At 42.8% G+C, this 19,779-nt stretch overlaps 1 protein-coding gene across 5 annotated transcripts in view; it reads left to right on the top strand.

Annotated features, from left to right (window-relative positions):
• The window catches only part of LOC133550699 (protein spire homolog 1-like), a 73,103-nt gene that overhangs the window by 19,127 nt on the left and 34,197 nt on the right, over positions 1 to 19,779 (top strand). For all 5 annotated transcript variants that reach the window (XM_061896691.1, XM_061896690.1, XM_061896689.1 and 2 more), the window contains exon 3: positions 17,078 to 17,356. In XM_061896691.1, the coding sequence (XP_061752675.1) occupies positions 17,078 to 17,356 (279 nt within the window). The remainder of the gene's footprint in view (positions 1 to 17,077; positions 17,357 to 19,779) is intronic.

Genomic DNA, 19,779 nt, shown 5'->3' with positions numbered 1-19,779 from the left:
GTTAGCGCTTGACTCAGTCATTCTGTCAGGTGTGTGTTAGCGCTTGACTCAGTCATTCTGTCAGGTCTATGTTAGCGCTTGACTCAGTCATTCTGTCAGGTCTGTGTTAGCGCTTGACTCAGTCATTCTGTCAGGTCTATGTTAGCTCTTGACTCAGTCATTCTGTCAGGTCTATGTTAGCGCTTGACTCAGTCATTCTGTTAGCGCTTGACTCAGTCATTCTGTTAGCGCTTGACTCAGTCATTCTGTCAGGTCTGTGTTAGCGCTTGACTCAGTCATTCTGTCAGGTCTATGATAGCGCTTGACTCAGTCATTCTGTTAGCGCTTGACTCAGTCATTCTGTCAGGTCTATGTTAGCGCTTGACTCAGTCATTCTGTTAGGTCTATGTTAGCGCTTGACTCAGTCATTCTGTCAGTTCTATGTTAGCGCTTGACTCAGTCATTCTGTCAGGTCTGTGTTAGCGCTTGACTCAGTCATTCTGTCAGGTCTGTGTTAGCGCTTGACTCAGTCATTCTGTCAGGTCTGTGTTAGCGCTTGACTCAGTCATTCTGTCAGGTCTATGTTAGCTCTTGACTCAGTCATTCTGTCAGGTCTATGTTAGCGCTTGACTCAGTCATTCTGTCAGGTCTATGTTAGCTCTTGACTCGGTCATTCTGTCAGGTCTATGCTAGCTCTTGACTCAGTCATTCTGTCAGGTCTATGCTAGCTCTTGACTCAGTCATTCTGTCAGGTCTATGTTAGCTCTTGACTCGGTCATTCTGTCAGGTCTATGCTAGCTCTTGACTCAGTCATTCTGTCAGGTCTATGCTAGCTCTTGACTCAGTCATTCTGTCAGGTCTGTGTTAGCGCTTGACTCAGTCATTCTGTCAGGTCTATGTTAGCGCTTGACTCAGTCATTCTGTCAGGTCTGTGTTAGCGCTTGACTCAGTCATTCTGTCAGGTCTATGTTAGCGCTTGACTCAGTCATTCTGTCAGGTCTATGTTAGCTCTTGACTCAGTCATTCTGTCAGGTCTATGTTAGCGCTTGACTCAGTCATTCTGTCAGGTCTATGTTAGCTCTTGACTCGGTCATTCTGTCAGGTCTATGCTAGCTCTTGACTCAGTCATTCTGTCAGGTCTATGCTAGCTCTTGACTCAGTCATTCTGTCAGGTCTATGTTAGCGCTTGACTCGGTCATTCTGTCAGGTCTATGTTAGCGCTTGACTCAGTCCTTCTGTCAGGTCTATGTTAGCGCTTGACTCGGTCATTCTGTCAGGTCTATGTTAGCGCTTGACTCAGTCATTCTGTCAGGTCTATGTTAGCGCTTGACTCGGTCATTCTGTCAGGTCTATGTTAGCGCTTGACTCGGTCATTCTGTCAGGTCTATGTTAGCGCTTGACTCGGTCATTCTGTCAGGTCTATGTTAGCGCTTGACTCAGTCATTCTGTCAGGTCTATGTTAGCGCTTGACTCAGTCATTCTGTCAGGTCTATGTTAGCGCTTGACTCGGTCATTCTGTCAGGTCTATGTTAGCTCTTGACTCGGTCATTCTGTCAGGTCTGTGTTAGCGCTTGACTCGGTCATTCTGTCAGGTCTATGTTAGCGCTTGACTCAGTCATTCTGTCAGGTCTATGTTAGCGCTTGACTCGGTCATTCTGTCAGGTCTATGTTAGCGCTTGACTCGGTCATTCTGTCAGGTCTATGTTAGCGCTTGACTCGGTCATTCTGTCAGGTCTGTGTTAGCGCTTGACTCAGTCATTCTGTCAGGTCTATGTTAGCTCTTGACTCAGTCATTCTGTCAGGTCTATGTTAGCGCTTGACTCAGTCATTCTGTCAGGTCTATGTTAGCTCTTGACTCGGTCATTCTGTCAGGTCTATGCTAGCTCTTGACTCAGTCATTCTGTCAGGTCTATGCTAGCTCTTGACTCAGTCATTCTGTCAGGTCTATGTTAGCGCTTGACTCAGTCATTCTGTCAGGTCTATGCTAGCTCTTGACTCGGTCATCCTGTCAGGTCTATGTTAGCGCTTGACTCAGTCCTTCTGTCAGGTCTACGTTAGCGCTTGACTCAGTCTTGTTAGCGCTTGACTCAGTCCTTCTGTCAGGTCTATGTTGTGGCATGAGTCTTGTGTCATTCACCTGGCCTGGGTGTTCACCTGGCCTGGGTGTGGAACCGACCGTTCTGCTCAGTCACTTTCGGAAAATGTGTCAGAAGCGTCAAACAAGTTTTAGTGGTCCCACGTTGGCCTGCTTGCTCCCTGCTCTTCTAGTGCCCAAAGACGTGAAGATAGTCCTCTAGGTTTGTAGTCTTAGGCAAAAGGACTTTAGCAGCAACAACACATCACAACTGAAGTAAGAAGTTAAAGACTGCTAAAAAAAGGTGGCTAGTAGGTGATCTGAGAAATGTAGAAGGTAAAAGCAGGTAAGAGACGGTCAAAGTAGATGAATAAAAGGTAAAAGAAGGTGAAATAAGAAATGTAGAAGACAAGAGATATCACTTTCATGTGTGTGGGAAATAGGTCATAGTGTGGTCTCAGTCTGACACCTGACTTTGTCTCAGCTTTGTCTGGTGGACGTGACAAGTCCACTAACCTAGTCCAGCAAGTCCACTAACCTAGTCCAGCAAGTCCACTAACCTAGTCCAGCAAGTCCACTAACCTAGTCCAGCAAGTCCACTAACCTAGTCCGGCCTGACACGACTGAGGCCCAGTGTGAGATGACAAAGAAGACTTGTACTAGAGGAGTAGAAAAGGAGTTGTTGCGAGTCTACGTGAGTGCAGTCCTGGAACAAAACAAATATGAGACCTAACTGGTTTGCTTTTCAGGCAGCCCAGGTTTTCCCAGAGAAGGCTGGAGTGAATGTCACAACAATGTAGCACACTTCTAGTACTTCTAGTCCCCATGGTGTTATTAAAATGCAGTAAAAGTCATTAAATGCATTTGGCGAAAACAGCGGCCTTGAATGGCATTAAAACAACTTCCATTTGGTAAAACATGTATATAATTGTCAGACTGCCTGTCAATCAATCAAACGCTAAATGAACATTAACTCAATAACTTTGCTGTCATGGATACATTGTTACATCTGTCTGTGGGACAGACTTAGTCTGGTACAAGACCAAGTCTGTCCCACACACATACTTAAGTATGTCTGTGGGACAGACTTGGTCTTCTACCAGTCTATGTCCGTCCGTGTGACATACTTATTAGTCTTATACAAGACTACGTCTGTCTGTGTGACAGACTTAGTCTTCTACAAGTGTGTGACAGACTTAGTTTTCTACAAGACTAAGTCTGTCCCACAGACATACTTAGTCTTGTATGAGACTAAGTATGTCTGTGGGACAGACTTAGTCTTGTACAACACTACGTATGTCTGTGTGACATACTTAGTACTTAGTACTATGTAAAGTAGTTTCTTTTACAAGACTTAGTCTGACTCACAGACATACTTAATCTTCTACAAGACTACGTCTGTCCCACAGCCATACGTAGTCTTGTACAAGACTACGTCTGTCACACAGACATACATAGTCTTCTACAAGACTATGTATGTCTGTGTGACGGACGTAGTCTTGTACAAGATTAAGTATGTCTGTGAGTCAGACTTGGTCTTGTAGAAGAAAATACTTTCAAAGCGCTTTGGGCTCCTTAAAAAGGAGTAGAAAAGCGCTATACAAGTACAACCCTCCATCCATTTTCTACTGCTTATTCCCTTTTGGGGTCATTTACCATAATTTTAACAGACTTAGTCTGTCACACAGACTAAGTCTGTGTGACAGACTTAGTCTTGTGCAAGACTAAGTATTCAAGATTGAAGATAGTTCATTGTCATAATCACAGTTAAATAGACAGTTTGCCGTACAATGAAAATCTGACTTTGCTAGTCCACCCTTCAACAAGTCACACGTACTTAGCTAAAATACAAATACAAATGTTATATACAAGACACAATGAGTAACATTACATTATTGCACATTGTCATTGACAGTCAACAGTATCAATGTGGAGGTGACATTGTGATTGACAGTCAACAGTATCAATATGGAGGTGACATTGTCATTGACAGTCAACAGTATCAATATGGAGGTGACATTGTCATTGACAGTCAACAGTATCAATATGGAGGTGACATTGTCATTGACAGTCAACAGTATCAATATGGAGGTGACATTGTGATTGACAGTCAACAGTATCAATATGGAGGTGACATTGTGATTGACAGTCAACAGTATCAATATGGAGGTGACATTGTGATTGACAGTCAACAGTATCAATATGGAGGTGACATTGTGATTGACAGTCAACAGTATCAATATGGAGGTGACATTGTGATTGACAGTCAACAATATCAATATAGAGGTGACATTGTGATTGACAGTCAACAGTATCAATATGGAGGTGACATTGTGATTGACAGTCAACAGTATCAATATGGAGGTGACATTGTGATTGACAGTCAACAGTATCAATATGGAGGTGACATTGTGATTGACAGTCAACAGTATCAATATAGAGGTGACATTGTGATTGACAGTCAACAGTATCAATATGGAGGTGACATTGTGATTGACAGTCAACAGTATCAATATGGAGGTGACATTGTGATTGACAGTCAACAGTATCAATATGGAGGTGACATTGTGATTGACAGTCAACAGTATCAATATGGAGGTGACATTGTGATTGACAGTCAACAGTATCAATATGGAGGTGACATTGTGATTGACAGTCAACAGTATCAATATGGAGGTGACATTGTGATTGACAGTAAACAGTATCAATATGGAGGTGACATTGTGATTGACAGTCAACAGTATCAATATAGAGGTGACATTGTGATTGACAGTCAACAGTATCAATATGGAGGTGACATTGTGATTGACAGTCAACAGTATCAATATAGAGGTGACATTGTGATTGACAGTCAACAGTATCAATATGGAGGTGACATTGTGATTGACAGTCAACAGTATCAATATGGAGGTGATATTGTGATTGACAGTCAACAGTATCAATACGGAGGTGACATTGTGATTGACAGTCAACAGTATCAATACGGAGGTGACATTGTGATTGACAGTCAACAGTATCAATATAGAGGTGACATTGTGATTGACAGTCAACAGTATCAATATGGAGGTGACATTGTGATTGACAGTCAACAGTATCAATGTGGAGGTGACATTGTCATTGACAGTCAACAGTATCAATATGGAGGTGACATTGTCATTGACAGTCAACAGTATCAATATGGAGGTGACATTGTGATTGACAGTCAACAGTATCAATATGGAGGTGACATTGTGATTGACAGTCAACAGTATCAATATGGAGGTGACATTGTGATTGACAGTCAACAGTATCAATATGGAGGTGACATTGTGATTGACAGTCAACAGTATCAATACGGAGGTGACATTGTGATTGACAGTCAACAGTATCAATATAGAGGTGACATTGTAATTGACAGTCAACAGTATCAATATGGAGGTGACATTGTGATTGACAGTCAACAGTATCAATATGGAGGTGACATTGTGATTGACAGTCAACAGTATCAATATGGAGGTGACATTGTCATTGACAGTCAACAGTATCAATATGGAGGTGACATTGTCATTGACAGTCAACAGTATCAATATGGAGGTGACATTGTGATTGACAGTCAACAGTATCAATATGGAGGTGACATTGTCATTGACAGTCAACAGTATCAATGTGGAGGTGACATTGTGATTGACAGTCAACAGTATCAATATGGAGGTGACATTGTGATTGACAGTCAACAGTATCAATATGGAGGTGACATTGTGATTGACAGTCAACAGTATCAATATGGAGGTGACATTGTGATTGACAGTCAACAGTATCAATATGGAGGTGACATTGTGATTGACAGTCAACAGTATCAATGTGGAGGTGACATTGTGATTGACAGTCAACAGTATCAATATGGAGGTGACATTGTGATTGACAGTCAACAGTATCAATGTGGAGGTGACATTGTGATTGACAGTCAACAGTATCAATATGGAGGTGACATTGTGATTGACAGTCAACAGTATCAATATGGAGGTGACATTGTGATTGACAGTCAACAGTATCAATGTGGAGGTGACATTGTGATTGACAGTCAACAGTATCAATATGGAGGTGACATTGTGATTGACAGTCAACAGTATCAATATGGAGGTGACATTGTGATTGACAGTCAACAGTATCAATATGGAGGTGACATTGTGATTGACAGTCAACAGTATCAATGTGGAGGTGACATTGTGATTGACAGTCAACAGTATCAATATGGAGGTGACATTGTGATTGACAGTCAACAGTATCAATGTGGAGGTGACATTGTGATTGACAGTCATAGATAATAGTAAAACAGGGAGTGGAGAGTAGCTGGGGGAGCTAGCATGCACAAGTTAGCATTCACAAGCCTGATGGCCTGTGGGTAGAAACTGTTCGTCAGTCTGGTAGTCCTGGCTTTCTGGATCCTCTATGGTCTGCCTGATGGTAGCAGGCTGAAGAGACCATGTACTGTCCTTGAAGATGGTGTGGTCCTGGTAGACTACATGTCCTGTGGTGAGGGGACGGCTGATCCTGATATGTACTGAGCAGTTTGAATCACCCTCCCTGTCCTGAGCAGCACACTTTCCCTACCACACCGTGATCTAGCTGGTAAGGCCACTCTAAACTCTACTTCTATGGAAATTGCTGAGAATTTTCAGTGGCATGCCAAATGGTTTTCATCCTTCTTAGGAAGTACAGTCGCTGCTGGGCGTTCTTTATTGTCTGTTGGGTGTTGTGAGCCCAGGTGAGGTCCCGAGGACTTGAAAGGTTTTCACCCTGTCCACCTCAGTGACTCCCCCATGTACAGAAGTGTGTACTGTGCACTCCTCATCTCCTTGGTCTTGTCTGTGTTCAAGGAGAGATTATTATCCTGACACCTGGCCAGCACTTCCGCTACCTCCCTTCTGTACGCTGCCTCGGCTGCCCCAGTGGGTGATCAGTCCGACGACGGTAGTATCATCTGCAGACTGGTGGGTGATCAGTCTGACGACCGTAGTATCATCTGCAGACTGGTGGGTGATCAGTCCGACGACGGTAGTATCATCTGCAGACTGGTGGGTGATCAGTCCGACGACTGTAGTATCATCTGCAGACTGGTGGGTGATCAGTCAGACGACGGTAGTATCATCTGCAGACTGGTGGGTGATCAGTCTGACGACGGTAGTATCATCTGCAGACTGGTGGGTGATCAGTCCGACGACTGTAGTATCATCTGCAGACTGGTGGGTGATCAGTCAGACGACGGTAGTATCATCTGCAGACTGGTGGGTGATCAGTCTGACGACGGTAGTATCATCTGCAGACTGGTGGGTGATCAGTCTGACGACGGTAGTATAATCTTCAGACTGGTGGGTGATCAGTCTGACGACCGTAGTATCATCTGCAGACTGGTGGGTGATCAGTCTGACGACGGAAGTATCATCTGCAGACTGGTGGGTGATCAGTCTGACGACCGTAGTATCATCTGCAGACTGGTGGGTGATCAGTCTGACGATGGTAGTATCATCTGCAGACTGGTGGGTGATCAGTCCGACGACGGTAGTATCATCTGCAGACTGGTGGGTGATCAGTCAGACGACGGTAGTATCATCTGCAGACTGGTGGGTGATCAGTCTGACGACGGTAGTATAATCTGCAGACTGGTGGGTGATCAGTCTGACGACGGTAGTATCATCTGCAGACTGGTGGGTGATCAGTCTGACGACCGTAGTATCATCTGCAGACTGGTGGGTGATCAGTCCGACGACTGTAGTATCATCTGCAGACTGGTGGGTGATCAGTCAGACGACGGTAGTATCATCTGCAGACTGGTGGGTGATCAGTCAGACGACGGTAGTATCATCTGCAGACTGGTGGGTGATCAGTCTGACGACGGTAGTATAATCTTCAGACTGGTGGGTGATCAGTCTGACGACCGTAGTATCATCTGCAGACTGGTGGGTGATCAGTCTGACGACGGTAGTATCATCTGCAGACTGGTGGGTGATCAGTCTGACGACCGTAGTATCATCTGCAGACTGGTGGGTGATCAGTCTGACGATGGTAGTATCATCTGCAGACTGGTGGGTGATCAGTCCGACGACGGTAGTATCATTTGCAGACTGGTGGGTGATCAGTCAGACGACGGTAGTATCATCTGCAGACTGGTGGGTGATCAGTCTGACGACGGTAGTATAATCTGCAGACTGGTGGGTGATCAGTCTGACGACCGTAGTATCATCTGCAGACTGGTGGGTGATCAGTCCGACGACTGTAGTATCATCTGCAGACTGGTGGGTGATCAGTCAGACGACGGTAGTATCATCTGCAGACTGGTGGGTGATCAGTCAGACGACGGTAGTATCATCTGCAGACTGGTGGGTGATCAGTCTGACGACGGTAGTATCATCTGCAGACTGGTGGGTGATCAGTCCGATGACCGTAGTATCATCTGCAGACTGGTGGGTGATCAATCTGACGACGGTAGTATCATCTGCAGACTGGTGGGTGATCAGTCCGATGACCGTAGTATCATCTGCAGACTGGTGGGTGATCAATCTGACGACGGTAGTATCATCTGCAGACTGGTGGGTGATCAGTCCGATGACCGTAGTATCATCTGCAGACTGGTGGGTGATCAATCTGACGACGGTAGTATCATCTGCAGACTGGTGGGTGATCAGTCCGATGACGGTAGTATCATCTGCAGACTGGTGGGTGATCAGTCTGACGACGGTAGTATCATCTGCAGACTGGTGGGTGATCAATCTGACGACGGTAGTATCATCTGCAGACTGGTGGGTGATCAGTCTGACGACGGTAGTATCATCTGCAGACTGGTGGGTGATCAGTCTGACGACGGTAGTATCATCTGCAGACTGGTGGGTGATCAGTCTGACGACGGTAGTATCTGCAGACTGGTGGGTGATCAGTCTGACGACGGTAGTATCATCTGCAGACTGGTGGGTGATCAGTCTGACGACGGTAGTATCATCTGCAGACTGGTGGGTGATCAGTCTGACGACGGTAGTATCATCTGCAGACTGGTGGGTGATCAGTCTGACGACGGTAGTATCTGCAGACTGGTGGGTGATCAGAGTGACGACGGTAGTATCATCTGCAGACTAGATGGTACTGGTGTTGTTCTGGGAGGCCACACAGTGGTGTGTGAAGAGGGTGTACAACAGGGGGCTCAGCACGCAGCCTTGGGGGGTCCCTGTGCTTACAACCTTTGTGGACTCTGACTGACTAGGGCAGGTTTGTGAGAAGTTCAGCACCCGGTCACAGAGAACCGGTGTCAGACCAACAGTGAGTTTGTGTGGGAGGACCGTGTTAATAGCAGAGCTGTTTGGATTGATTGATTGACATTTGTATTAGTAGACTGTACAGTACAGTACATGTTCTGTACTATTGAGCACTAAATGGTAACACCCCAGTAAGTTCTTCACCTTCTTTAAGTCGGGGTCAACCTTCATCAATTGGTGGTGGTCGATGAATAATAGCCTGGCATAAGTGTCCTGGTCCTCCAAGTGGGTGAGGGTGGTGTGGATGACGGTGTTGACTGGCATGCCATCCATCCATCCATCATCTTCCGCTTATCCGAGGTCGGGTCGCGGGGGCAGCAGCCTAAGCAGGGAAGCCCAGACTTCCCTATCTCCAGCCACTTCGTCTAGCTCTTCCCGGGGGATCCCGAGGCGTTCCCAGGCCAGCCCGGAGACATAGTCTTTCCAACGTGTCCTGGGTCTTCCCCGTGGCCGCCTACCAGCTGGACGTGTCCTAAACACATCCCTAGGGAGGCGTTCGGGTGGCATCCTGACCAGATGCCCGAACCACTTCATCTGGCTCCTCTCGATGTGGAGGAGCAGCGGCTTTACGTTGAGCTCCTCCCGGATGGCAGAGCTTCTCACCCTATCTCTAAGGGAGAGCCCCGCCACCCGGCGGAGGAAACTCATTTCGGCCGCTTGTACCCGTGATCTTATCCTTTCGGTCATGACCCAAAGCTCATGACCATAGGTCAGGATGGGAACGTAGATCGACCGGTAAATTGAGCGCTTTGCCTTCCGGCTCAGCTCCTTCTTCACCACAACGGACCGGTACAACGTCCGCATTACTGAAGACGCCGCACCGATCCGCCTGTCGATCTCACGATCCACTCTTCCCCCACTCGTGAACAAGACTCCTAGGTACTTGAACTCCTCCACTTGGGGCAGGGTCTCCTCCCCAACCCGGAGATGGCACTCCACCCTTTTCCGGGCGAGAACCATGGACTCGGACTTGGAGGTGCTGATTCTCATTCCGGTCGCTTCACACTCTGCTGCGAACCGATCCAGTGAGAGCTGAAGATCCCGGCCAGATGAAGCCATCAGGACCACATCATCTGCAAAAAGCAGAGACCTAATCCCGTGGCCACCAAACCGGAACCCCTCAACGCCTTGGCTGCGCCTAGAAATTCTGTCCATAAAAGTTATGAACAGAATCGGTGACAAAGGACAGCCTTGGCGGAGTCCAACCCTCACTGGAAACGTGTCCGACTTACTGCCAGCAATGCGGACCAAGTTCTGACACTGATCATACAGGGAGCGGACTGCCACAATAAGACATTCCGATACCCCATACTCTCTGAGCACTCCCCACAGGACTTCCCGAGGGACACGGTCGAATGCCTTCTCCAAGTCCACAAAGCACATGTAGACTGGTTGGGCAAACTCCCATGCACCCTCAAGAACCCTGCCGAGAGTATAGAGCTGGTCCACAGTTCCACGACCAGGACGAAAACCACACTGTTCCTCCTGAATCCGAGGTTCGACTATCCGGCGAAGCCTCCTCTCCAGTACACCTGAATAAACCTTACCGGGAAGGCTGAGGAGTGTGATCCCACGATAGTTGGAACACACCCTCCGGTCCCCCTTCTTAAAGAGAGGGACCACCACCCCGGTCTGCCAATCCAGAGGTACCGCCCCCGATGTCCACGCAATGCTGCAGAGTCTTGTCAACCAAGACAGCCCCACAGCATCCAGAGCCTTAAGGAACTCCGGGCGGATCTCATCCACCCCCGGGGCCTTGCCGCCGAGGAGCTTTTTAACTACCTCAGCGACCTCAGCCCCAGAAATAGGAGAGTCCACTACAGATTCCCCAGGCACCGCTTCCTCAAAGAAAGACGTGTTGGTGGGATTGAGGAGGTCTTCGAAGTATTCCCTCCACCGATCCACAACATCCGCAGTCGAAGTCAGCAGAACACCATCCGCACCATACACGGTGTTGATAGTGCACTGCTTCCCCTTCCTGAGGCGCCGTATGGTGGTCCAGAATCGCTTCGAAGCCGTCCGGAAGTCGTTTTCCATGGCTTCCCCGAACTCTTCCCATGTCCGAGTTTTTGCCTCCGCGACCGCTAAAGCTGCACACCACTTGGCCCGTCGGTACCCGTCCACTGCCTCCAGAGTCCTATGAGCCAAAAGAACCCGATAGGACTCCTTCTTCAGCTTGACGGCATCCCTCACCGCTGGTGTCCACCAAGGGGTTTTAGGATTGCCGCCCCGACAGGCACCAACAACCTTGCGGCCACAGCTCCAATCAGCCGCCTCGACAATAGAGGTTCGGAACATGGTCCACTCGGACTCAATGTCCCGCACCTCCCTCGTGACATGTTCAAAGTTCTCCCGGAGGTGTGAATTGAAACTCTCTCTGACAGGAGACTCTGCCAGACGTTCCCAGCAGACCCTCACAATGCGTTTGGGCCTGCCAGGTCTGTCCGGCATCCTCCCCCACCATCGCAGCCAACTCACCACCAGGTGGTGATCGGTAGAAAGCTCCGCCCCTCTCTTCACCCGAGTGTCCAAAACATAAGGCCGCAAATCCGATGACACAACTACAAAGTCGATCATGGAACTGCGGCCTAGGGTGTCCTGGTGCCAAGTGCACATATGGACTGGCATGGTGACCTTTTATTTACCTTCTATTTAACTTATTTTACATTCTATTTACCATCATTTACTTTCTATTTACTTTATTTCACCTTCTATTTAACTTATTTTACATTTTATTTACCATCCTTTACCTTCTATTTAACTCTTTAACCTTTTTATTTACTTTGTTTTACCTTATATTTACTTTATATCACCTTCAATATAACTTATTTTATTTTTTATTTACCATCTTTTACCTTCTGTTTAACTTCTTTTGTCTTTCATTTACTTTATTTTACCTTCTATTTAACTTATTTGACCTTATATTCACTTTATTTCACCTTCTAGTCAACTTATTCTACCTTTTATTTACCTTATTTTACCTTTTTTTTTAACTTTATTTCACCTTATATTTAACCTATTTAACCTTTTGTGTAATTGATGTTACTTTCTATGTAACTTATTTTACCTTTTGTTTACCTTTTTTGACCTTCTATTTAACTTATTTTACAGTTATATTTACCTTCCTTTACCTTTTTAACTTGTTTTATTTAATTTACCATTTATTTACCTTTCTTTACTTTCTATTTAACTTATTTTATGTTTTATTTACTTTATGTTACCTTCTATTTAACTTATTTTACCTTTTGTTTACCTTCCTTTACCTTCTATTTAACTTATTTGACCTTTTATTTACCTTCTATTTAACTTATTTTATTTTTTGTTTACTTAATTTGACCTAGCTATAAAAAGCAGGAAAAAGCACTTGTAGGCTTTCGAACTTGTCCAATAGTTGGCGCCATAGCGTGAACATCATCACCTTTTCAGTGTCTTTGAATGTGTTTAATGGAAGCCATTTTGCTTTATGGCCATCAGCAAAGAGAAATCTATTAATTAGCTGCACTGTTTTATAAGCCGCAGGGTCCAAAGCGTAGGAAAAAGTAGCGGCTCATAGTCCGGAATTGATGCTACTTCTTATATAGTGAGACAGGCATGATAAGGTGGGATCTTGGTACAAACCAATGTTGTCCTTTCAAAATAAAATAGTACTTGACACGTTTAAACATCGTCGTGGGCGAGGATGGACATCCATGGATCAGAAACATACATTGATGTGGTGTTCCCCAAGGACCAGACCTAAGTCCCTATTGTTGGGGATTATTTTAGTGATCAATACATCTATTGAGCAGACCTAAATCTTTATTATTGGGGATTATTGACATTCTGCAAGGTATATTTTAGTGATCAATGTATCTATTGATCAGACCTAAGTCCCCTATTATTGGTGATTATTGACATTCTGCAAGGTATATTTTAATAATCAATACATCTATTGATCAGACCTAAGTCCCCTATTATTGGTGATGATTGACATTCTGCAAGGTATATTTTAATAATCAATACATCTATTGATCAGACCTAAGTCCCCTATTATTGGTGATTATTGACATTCTGCAAGGTATATTTTAATAATCAATACATCTATTGATCAGACCTAGGTCCCCTATTATTGGTGATGATTGACATTCTGCAAGGTATATTTTAATAATCAATACGTCTATTGATCAGACCTAGGTCCCTATTATTGGTGATTATTGACATTCTGCAAGGTATATTTTAGTGATCAATGTATCTATTGATCAGACCTAGGTCCCTATTATTGGTGATTATTGACATTCTGCAAGGTATATTTTAATAATCAATATGTCTATTGATCAGACCTAGGTCCCTATTATTGGTGATTATTGACATTCTTTAAGGTATATTTTAATAATCAATATGTCTATTGATCAGACCTAGGTCCCTATTATTGGTGATTATTGACATTCTTTAAGGTATATTTTAATAATCAATACGTCTATTGATCAGACCTAGGTCCCTATTATTGGTGATTATTGACATTCTGCAAGGTATATTTTAGTGATCAATGTATCTATTGATCAGACCTAGGTCCCTATTATTGGTGATTATTGACATTCTGCAAGGTATATTTTAATAATCAATATGTCTATTGATCAGACCTAGGTCCCTATTATTGGTGATTATTGACATTCTTTAAGGTATATTTTAATAATCAATACGTCTATTGATCAGACCTAAGTCCCCTATTATTGGTGATGATTGACATTCTGCAAGGTATATTTTAGTGATCAATGCATCTATTGATTAGTTTGATCGATAACACACACTTCATAGCCTCAATGCATATTTAGGGAAAATAGTTGAAATAAACTAATACTTTTCTACTTTCCATTAACTTTCTTTACTTTATTGAACTTCTTTTACCTTGTTTCACCTTTTTTTAATGACTTTTCCCCCTTGTATTTACCTTCTATTGAACTTATTTTACTTTTTATTTACCTTCCTTTACCTTTTATTTACTTTATTTCACATTCTAGTTAACTTACTTTGCCTTTTATTTACCTTCCTTTACCTTCTTTTTAAGTTATTTAACCTTTCATTTACCTTTGTTTACCTTCTATTTAACTTATTTTACCTTTTATTTACCTTCTTTGACCTTCTATTTGAATGTGGAAATAGTGTCATGTCATATATATATATATATATATATATATATATATATATATATATATATATATATATATATATATATATATATATATATATATATATAATGGATATATCATTATTATCATAGGGTTTGAAGACTATGTGAAGTTTGACTCCAACCTCGTTTACTTCCGTGACAAGCTAGGACATCCGAGAGGTTTTTCAATCAATGATAAATATCCAGCATCTATAAAGCACCACACATGGATGTGTTTTGTATTTTTCCCATCATGCATTGCAATGGTTTTGTTCCTGTTGATTGGACGTTTTTCTTTGTTATCATATTAAAAAAGTTCAGTGAGCAGGTTGTGTGCGACCATGTTTGTTGATATTTTGTGCTGCTTGATTATTATTTTTTCTGCACCTGTTACTAGGGAAGTTGGTTTGGTTTGGGTCATAGCAAATGTTTTTTCTGCACCGTGACTAGGGAAAGTTGTTTAGTTTGGGTTATAGAATTTTTTTTTTTTTCACCGTGACTAGGGAAGGTTTTTTTGGTTTGGGTTATAGAATTTTTTTTTTCTGCACCGTGACTAGGGAAGGTTGTTTAGTTTGGGTTATAGAAATGTTTTTTTATTCACCGTGACTAGGTGAGGTTGTTTGGTTTGGGTCATAGTAAATGTTTTTTTCTGCACCGTGACTAAGGAAAGTTGTTTAGTTTGGGTTAAAGAAATGTTTTTTTCTTCACCGTGACTAGGGAAGGTCTTTTGGTTTGGGTCATAGAATTTTTTTTTCTGCATCGTGACTAGGGAAGGTTGTTTAGTTTGGGTTATAGAAATGTTTTTTTATACACCGTGACTAGGGGAGGTTGTTTGGTCTGGGTCATAGCAAATGTTTTTTCCGCACCGTTACTAGGGAAGGTGGTTTAGTTTGGGTTATAGAAATGTGTTTTTCCGCACCGTGACTAGGGAAGGTTGTTTGGTTTGGGTTATAGAAATGTTTTTTTTATTCACCATGACTAGGGGAGGTTGTTTGGTTTGGGTCATAGCAAATGTTTTTTCTGCACCGTGACTAGGGAAGGTTTTTTTGGTTTGGGTTATAGAATTTTTTTTTTCTGCACCGTGACTAGGGAAGGTTGTTTAGTTTGGGTTATAGAAATGTTTTTTTATTCACCGTGACTAGGGGAGGTTGTTTGGTTTGGGTCATAGTAAATGTTTTTTTCTGCACCGTGACTAAGGAAAGTTGTTTAGTTTGGGTTAAAGAAATGTTTTTTTCTTCACCGTGACTAGGGAAGGTTTTTTGGTTTGGGTCATAGAATTTTTTTTTCTGCATCGTGACTAGGGAAGGTTGTTTAGTTTGGGTTATAGAAATGTTTTTTTATACACCGTGACTAGGGGAGGTTGTTTGGTCTGGGTCATAGCAAATGTTTTTTCCGCACCGTGACTAGGGAAGGTGGTTTAGTTTGGGTTATAGAAATGTGTTTTTCCGCACCGTGACTAGGGAAGGTTGTTTGGTTTGGGTTATAGAAATGTTTTTTTTATTCACCATGACTAGGGGAGGTTGTTTGGTTTGGGTCATAGTAAATGTTTTTTTCTGCACCGTGACTAGGGAAAGTTGTTTAGTTTGGGTTAAAGAAATGTTTTTTTCTTCACCGTGACTAGGGAAGGTTTTTTGGTTTGGGTCATAGAATTTTTTTTTCTGCATCGTGACTAGGGAAGGTTGTTTAGTTTGGGTTATAGAAATGTTTTTTTATACACCGTGACTAGGGGAGGTTGTTTGGTCTGGGTCATAGCAAATGTTTTTTCCGCACCGTGACTAGGGAAGGTGGTTTAGTTTGGGTTATAGAAATGTGTTTTTCCGCACCGTGACTAGGGAAGGTTGTTTGGTTTGGGTTATAGAAATGTTTTTTTTATTCACCATGACTAGGGGAGGTTGTTTGGTTTGGGTCATAGTAAATGTTTTTTTCTGCACCGTGACTAGGGAAAGTTGTTTAGTTTGGGTTAAAGAAATGTTTTTTTCTTCACCGTGACTAGGGAAGGTGTTTTGGTTTGGGTCATAGAATTTTTTTTTCTGCATCGTGACTAGGGAAGGTTGTTTAGTTTGGGTTATAGAAATGTTTTTTTATACACCGTGACTAGGGGAGGTTGTTTGGTCTGGGTCATAGCAAATGTTTTTTCCGCACCGTGACTAGGGAAGGTGGTTTAGTTTGGGTTATAGAAATGTGTTTTTCCGCACCGTGACTAGGGAAGGTTGTTTGTATTGGGTCATAGAGGTGAATGCTGTGCTCAGGTTTCTTGAAAGTATAATTAATGGCAGAGTTGTATTCTTTGGCCACCAGAGGGCGACAACATGGCAGCATTAGACCCCTGGACGGTCCCTGTCAAGTTGTTTGTTGAACTCCTGCCGTCTCGCCGTCCAGATTAAAGACGCCGTAGTTTGGACACCCCTGATTAAATTGACCTTATTTTACTTCTATTTATTGCCTTCTGTTTACTTTCTATTCAACCTGTTTTACCTTCTTTTATGCATTTGAGACTTTGTACATTTGACTGAAATGTTTATTGTAGGATGCCATTAATGCTTGCAGCCCATCTTTGTAGAGAAGTGAAGATCTAACAGAAGATGTCCCTGGCAGGTCCTGGACTCACTAGGCGTGATGATCTACAAAGCCCTGGACTTTGGACTGAAGGAAACCGAGGAGCGCGAGCTGAGCCCGCCACTGGAGCGCCTCATCGACATGATGACCAACCCCCAAGAGGCGGAGGGCGACCTTTGCCCCGACGAGGGCTACGAGGCCACGGAGGAGGAGGAGGAGGACGAAGAAGAGGAGGAAGACGAGGAGGAGGAGCGGGCTCTCACCTCCTCACCTGCCGGCACCGTCAACCAAATACGCAGCTACCGCGACGTCGTCACGGTAAGTGCTTGTTGCCGCGGCAACAGTCAGTGAGAACTGGTTGGGAGGGTTAATGGAGCGCAAAAGGCGAGACAATGACCCTCATTAGACTTGAGTATTATTACCTTTCACACGCCCCGCCCTGCATCCTGGTAAAAAGCGGGTCTGAAGACATGACATCTTCACATGACAGTCAGGATGTTGTTACTTGACTTGTGTCATTCACATGCCATACATTCTTGTTGTTGTTGGCAGCAGGAAGTAACCTGCGGGTAAATGTTTCAAATTGTTGCTGATCCACAAGGTTTTTACAGCTCTGTTGGCAGCAGGAAGTAACCTGCAGGTAAATGTTTGAAATTGTTGCTGATCCACAAGGTTTTTACAGCTCTAAACTGCATCTTCTCCATAAGTGAGTCAATAACTCTTCACATTGTCATGACTGATAAAGTTCAAGTTCAAGTACCCATGATTGTCACACACTAATGGGAACTAAGGAGCAGGATCACAATGTATTTTATTTTGAAATGTAACTTCCTGGGATTATAATCCCTCAGATGTCAAGGCAGAAAGCAAATGTCAACACAAGCATGGAAACAATCAAAGCAGGTCAACAAAATAGTCAAATTGAACAAATGATAAAATGTTGAAATCATGTATATGTGAGAAAAATGTTTGATGAAGTGTAAAAAAGTAGTGTGGGGCGGCGTAGTTCGGTTGGTAGAGTTGCCATGCTAGCAACTTGAGGGTTGCAGGTTCGATTCCCGCTTGTGCCATCCTAGTTACTGCCGTTGTGTCCTTGGGCAAGACACTTTAGCCACCTGCTCCCAGTGCCACCCACACTGCTTTAAATGGAACTTAGATATTGGGTTTCACTATGTAAAGCGCTTTGAATCACTTGAGAAAAGCGCTATATAAATATAATTCACTTCACTTCACAACTATTTTCTGCAGGTTTAGTGGCAGGAAGCTGTGCTCTAAAGGGTGAGCTAAGATGGGGTTGCCTTGCATCATGAACAGATCGCATCAGTCCCTTTAAAGCAGGGGTCACCAACCAGGTCGCCCGTAAGGACCAGATGAGTCGCCCGCTGGCCTGTTCTAAAAATAGCTCAAATAGCAGCACTTACCAGTGAGCTGCCTCTATTTTTTCAATTGTATTTATTTACTAGCAAGCTGGTCTCTCTTTGCTCGACATTTTTAATTCTAAGAGAGACAAAACTCAAATAGAATTTGAAAATCCAAGAAAATATTTGAAAGACTTGGTCTTCACTTGTTTAAATTAATTCATTTATTTTTTTTCTTTGCTTCTTATAACTTTCGGAAAGACAATTTTAGAGAAAAGATACAACCTTAAAAATGATTTTAGGATTTTTAAACACATATACCTTTTTACTTTTTACATTTCTTCCTCTTTTTTCCTGACAATTTAAATCAATGATCAAGTATTTCATTTTATTGTAAAGAATAATAAATACATTCTGATTCAATTCTTCATTTTAGCTTCTGTTTTTTCGACGTAAAATATTTGTGAAATATTTATTCAAACTTATTATGATTAAAATTCAAAAAAAATATTCTGGAAAATCTGTACAATCAAATTTAAATCTTATTTCAAAGTCTTTGAATTTCTTTTAAAATTTTTGTCCTGGAAAATCTAGAAGAAATAATGATTTGTCTTTGTTAGAACTATTGCTTGGTCCAATTTGTTATATATTCTAACAAAGTGCAGATTGGATTTTAACCTATTTAAAACATGTCATCAAAATTCTAAAATTAATCTTAATCAGGAAAAATGACTAATGATGTTCCATAAATTATTTTTTTAATTTTTTCAAAAAGATTCGAATTAGCTAGTTTTTCTCTTCTTTTTTTCGGTCGAATTTTGAATTTTAAAGAGTCGAAATTGAAGATAAACTATGTTTCAAAATGAAATTTTCATTTTTTTTGTCTTTTCTCCTCTTTTAAACTGTTCAATTAAGTGTTTTTTTCATCATTTATTCTCTACAAAAAACCTTCCGTTAAAGGAAAAAAAATATACGGCGGAATGACGGACAGAAATACAATTTATGTAAGTGTGTATCAAACTGGTAGCCCTTGGCATTAATCAGCACCCAAGAAGTAGCTCTTGGTTTCAAAAAGGTTGGTGACCCCTGCTTTGAAGAATCCAAAACCTGTCAGGCCACTTTTCCTCTTTGAGCCACCATTTCTCTTCTCACTCAGAGACTCAACCACACTGATAGTTGGTTCTGTTACCCGATTGGCTGTTATCAGTGATCACTTCCTGCCTCGCTGGGTTACCAGAGAGAGAGAGTGCCTTTGTCCATGCAACCAACCTTGCTTCCCGCCAAGAAAGAAGAAAAAAATGATTGGACGCATTTTTAATTGCTATCCATGACGTGTTTACCGCCATATTTATTGATATCATTTCACCGCCTACTTTTTACTAG

The sequence above is a fragment of the Nerophis ophidion genome, linkage group LG04 (genome assembly GCF_033978795.1).
Source record: "Nerophis ophidion isolate RoL-2023_Sa linkage group LG04, RoL_Noph_v1.0, whole genome shotgun sequence".
Classification (NCBI taxonomy): Eukaryota; Metazoa; Chordata; class Actinopteri; order Syngnathiformes; family Syngnathidae; genus Nerophis; species Nerophis ophidion.
Note: the sequence above shows the minus strand (reverse complement) of the source record. Positions and strands in the feature narration are given on the sequence as shown.